Here is a 225-nt window from a genome sequence, read left to right as displayed (position 1 = left end):
TTGTCCCCCAGGGTGACCCTGGCCTCGTGGGACCTGAGGGGCTGGCTGGGGAGCCTGGACCCCCAGGAAAACCAGGATCTCCAGGGATTGGATTTCCAGGGAAGCCGGTAAGGAGCCCTGAGCAGAGGGGCTGTGCCTGGTGGTGTCCCCAGCTGGGCACATGGGCAGTGGGCATTGCCATGGGAAGGGGTGAGGTGCTCCAGAGCTCTGAGCAGGGATAACTCC

The 225-nt window shown here is 64.4% G+C and overlaps 1 protein-coding gene across 1 annotated transcript in view; it reads left to right on the top strand.

The window, feature by feature from the left end:
* The window catches only part of COL16A1 (collagen, type XVI, alpha 1), a 20,102-nt gene that overhangs the window by 7,919 nt on the left and 11,958 nt on the right, over window positions 1-225 (top strand). Inside the window, 1 exon segment of the mRNA XM_009078863.1 lies at window positions 12-107. Coding sequence (XP_009077111.1) covers window positions 12-107 — 96 coding nt within the window.

This window comes from Acanthisitta chloris, unplaced genomic scaffold (assembly GCF_000695815.1).
Source record: "Acanthisitta chloris isolate BGI_N310 unplaced genomic scaffold, ASM69581v1 scaffold11290, whole genome shotgun sequence".
NCBI lineage: Eukaryota > Metazoa > Chordata > Aves > Passeriformes > Acanthisittidae > Acanthisitta > Acanthisitta chloris.
The sequence above is the reverse complement of the archived record's forward strand: the minus strand, read 5'-3'. Positions and strand labels throughout refer to the sequence as shown.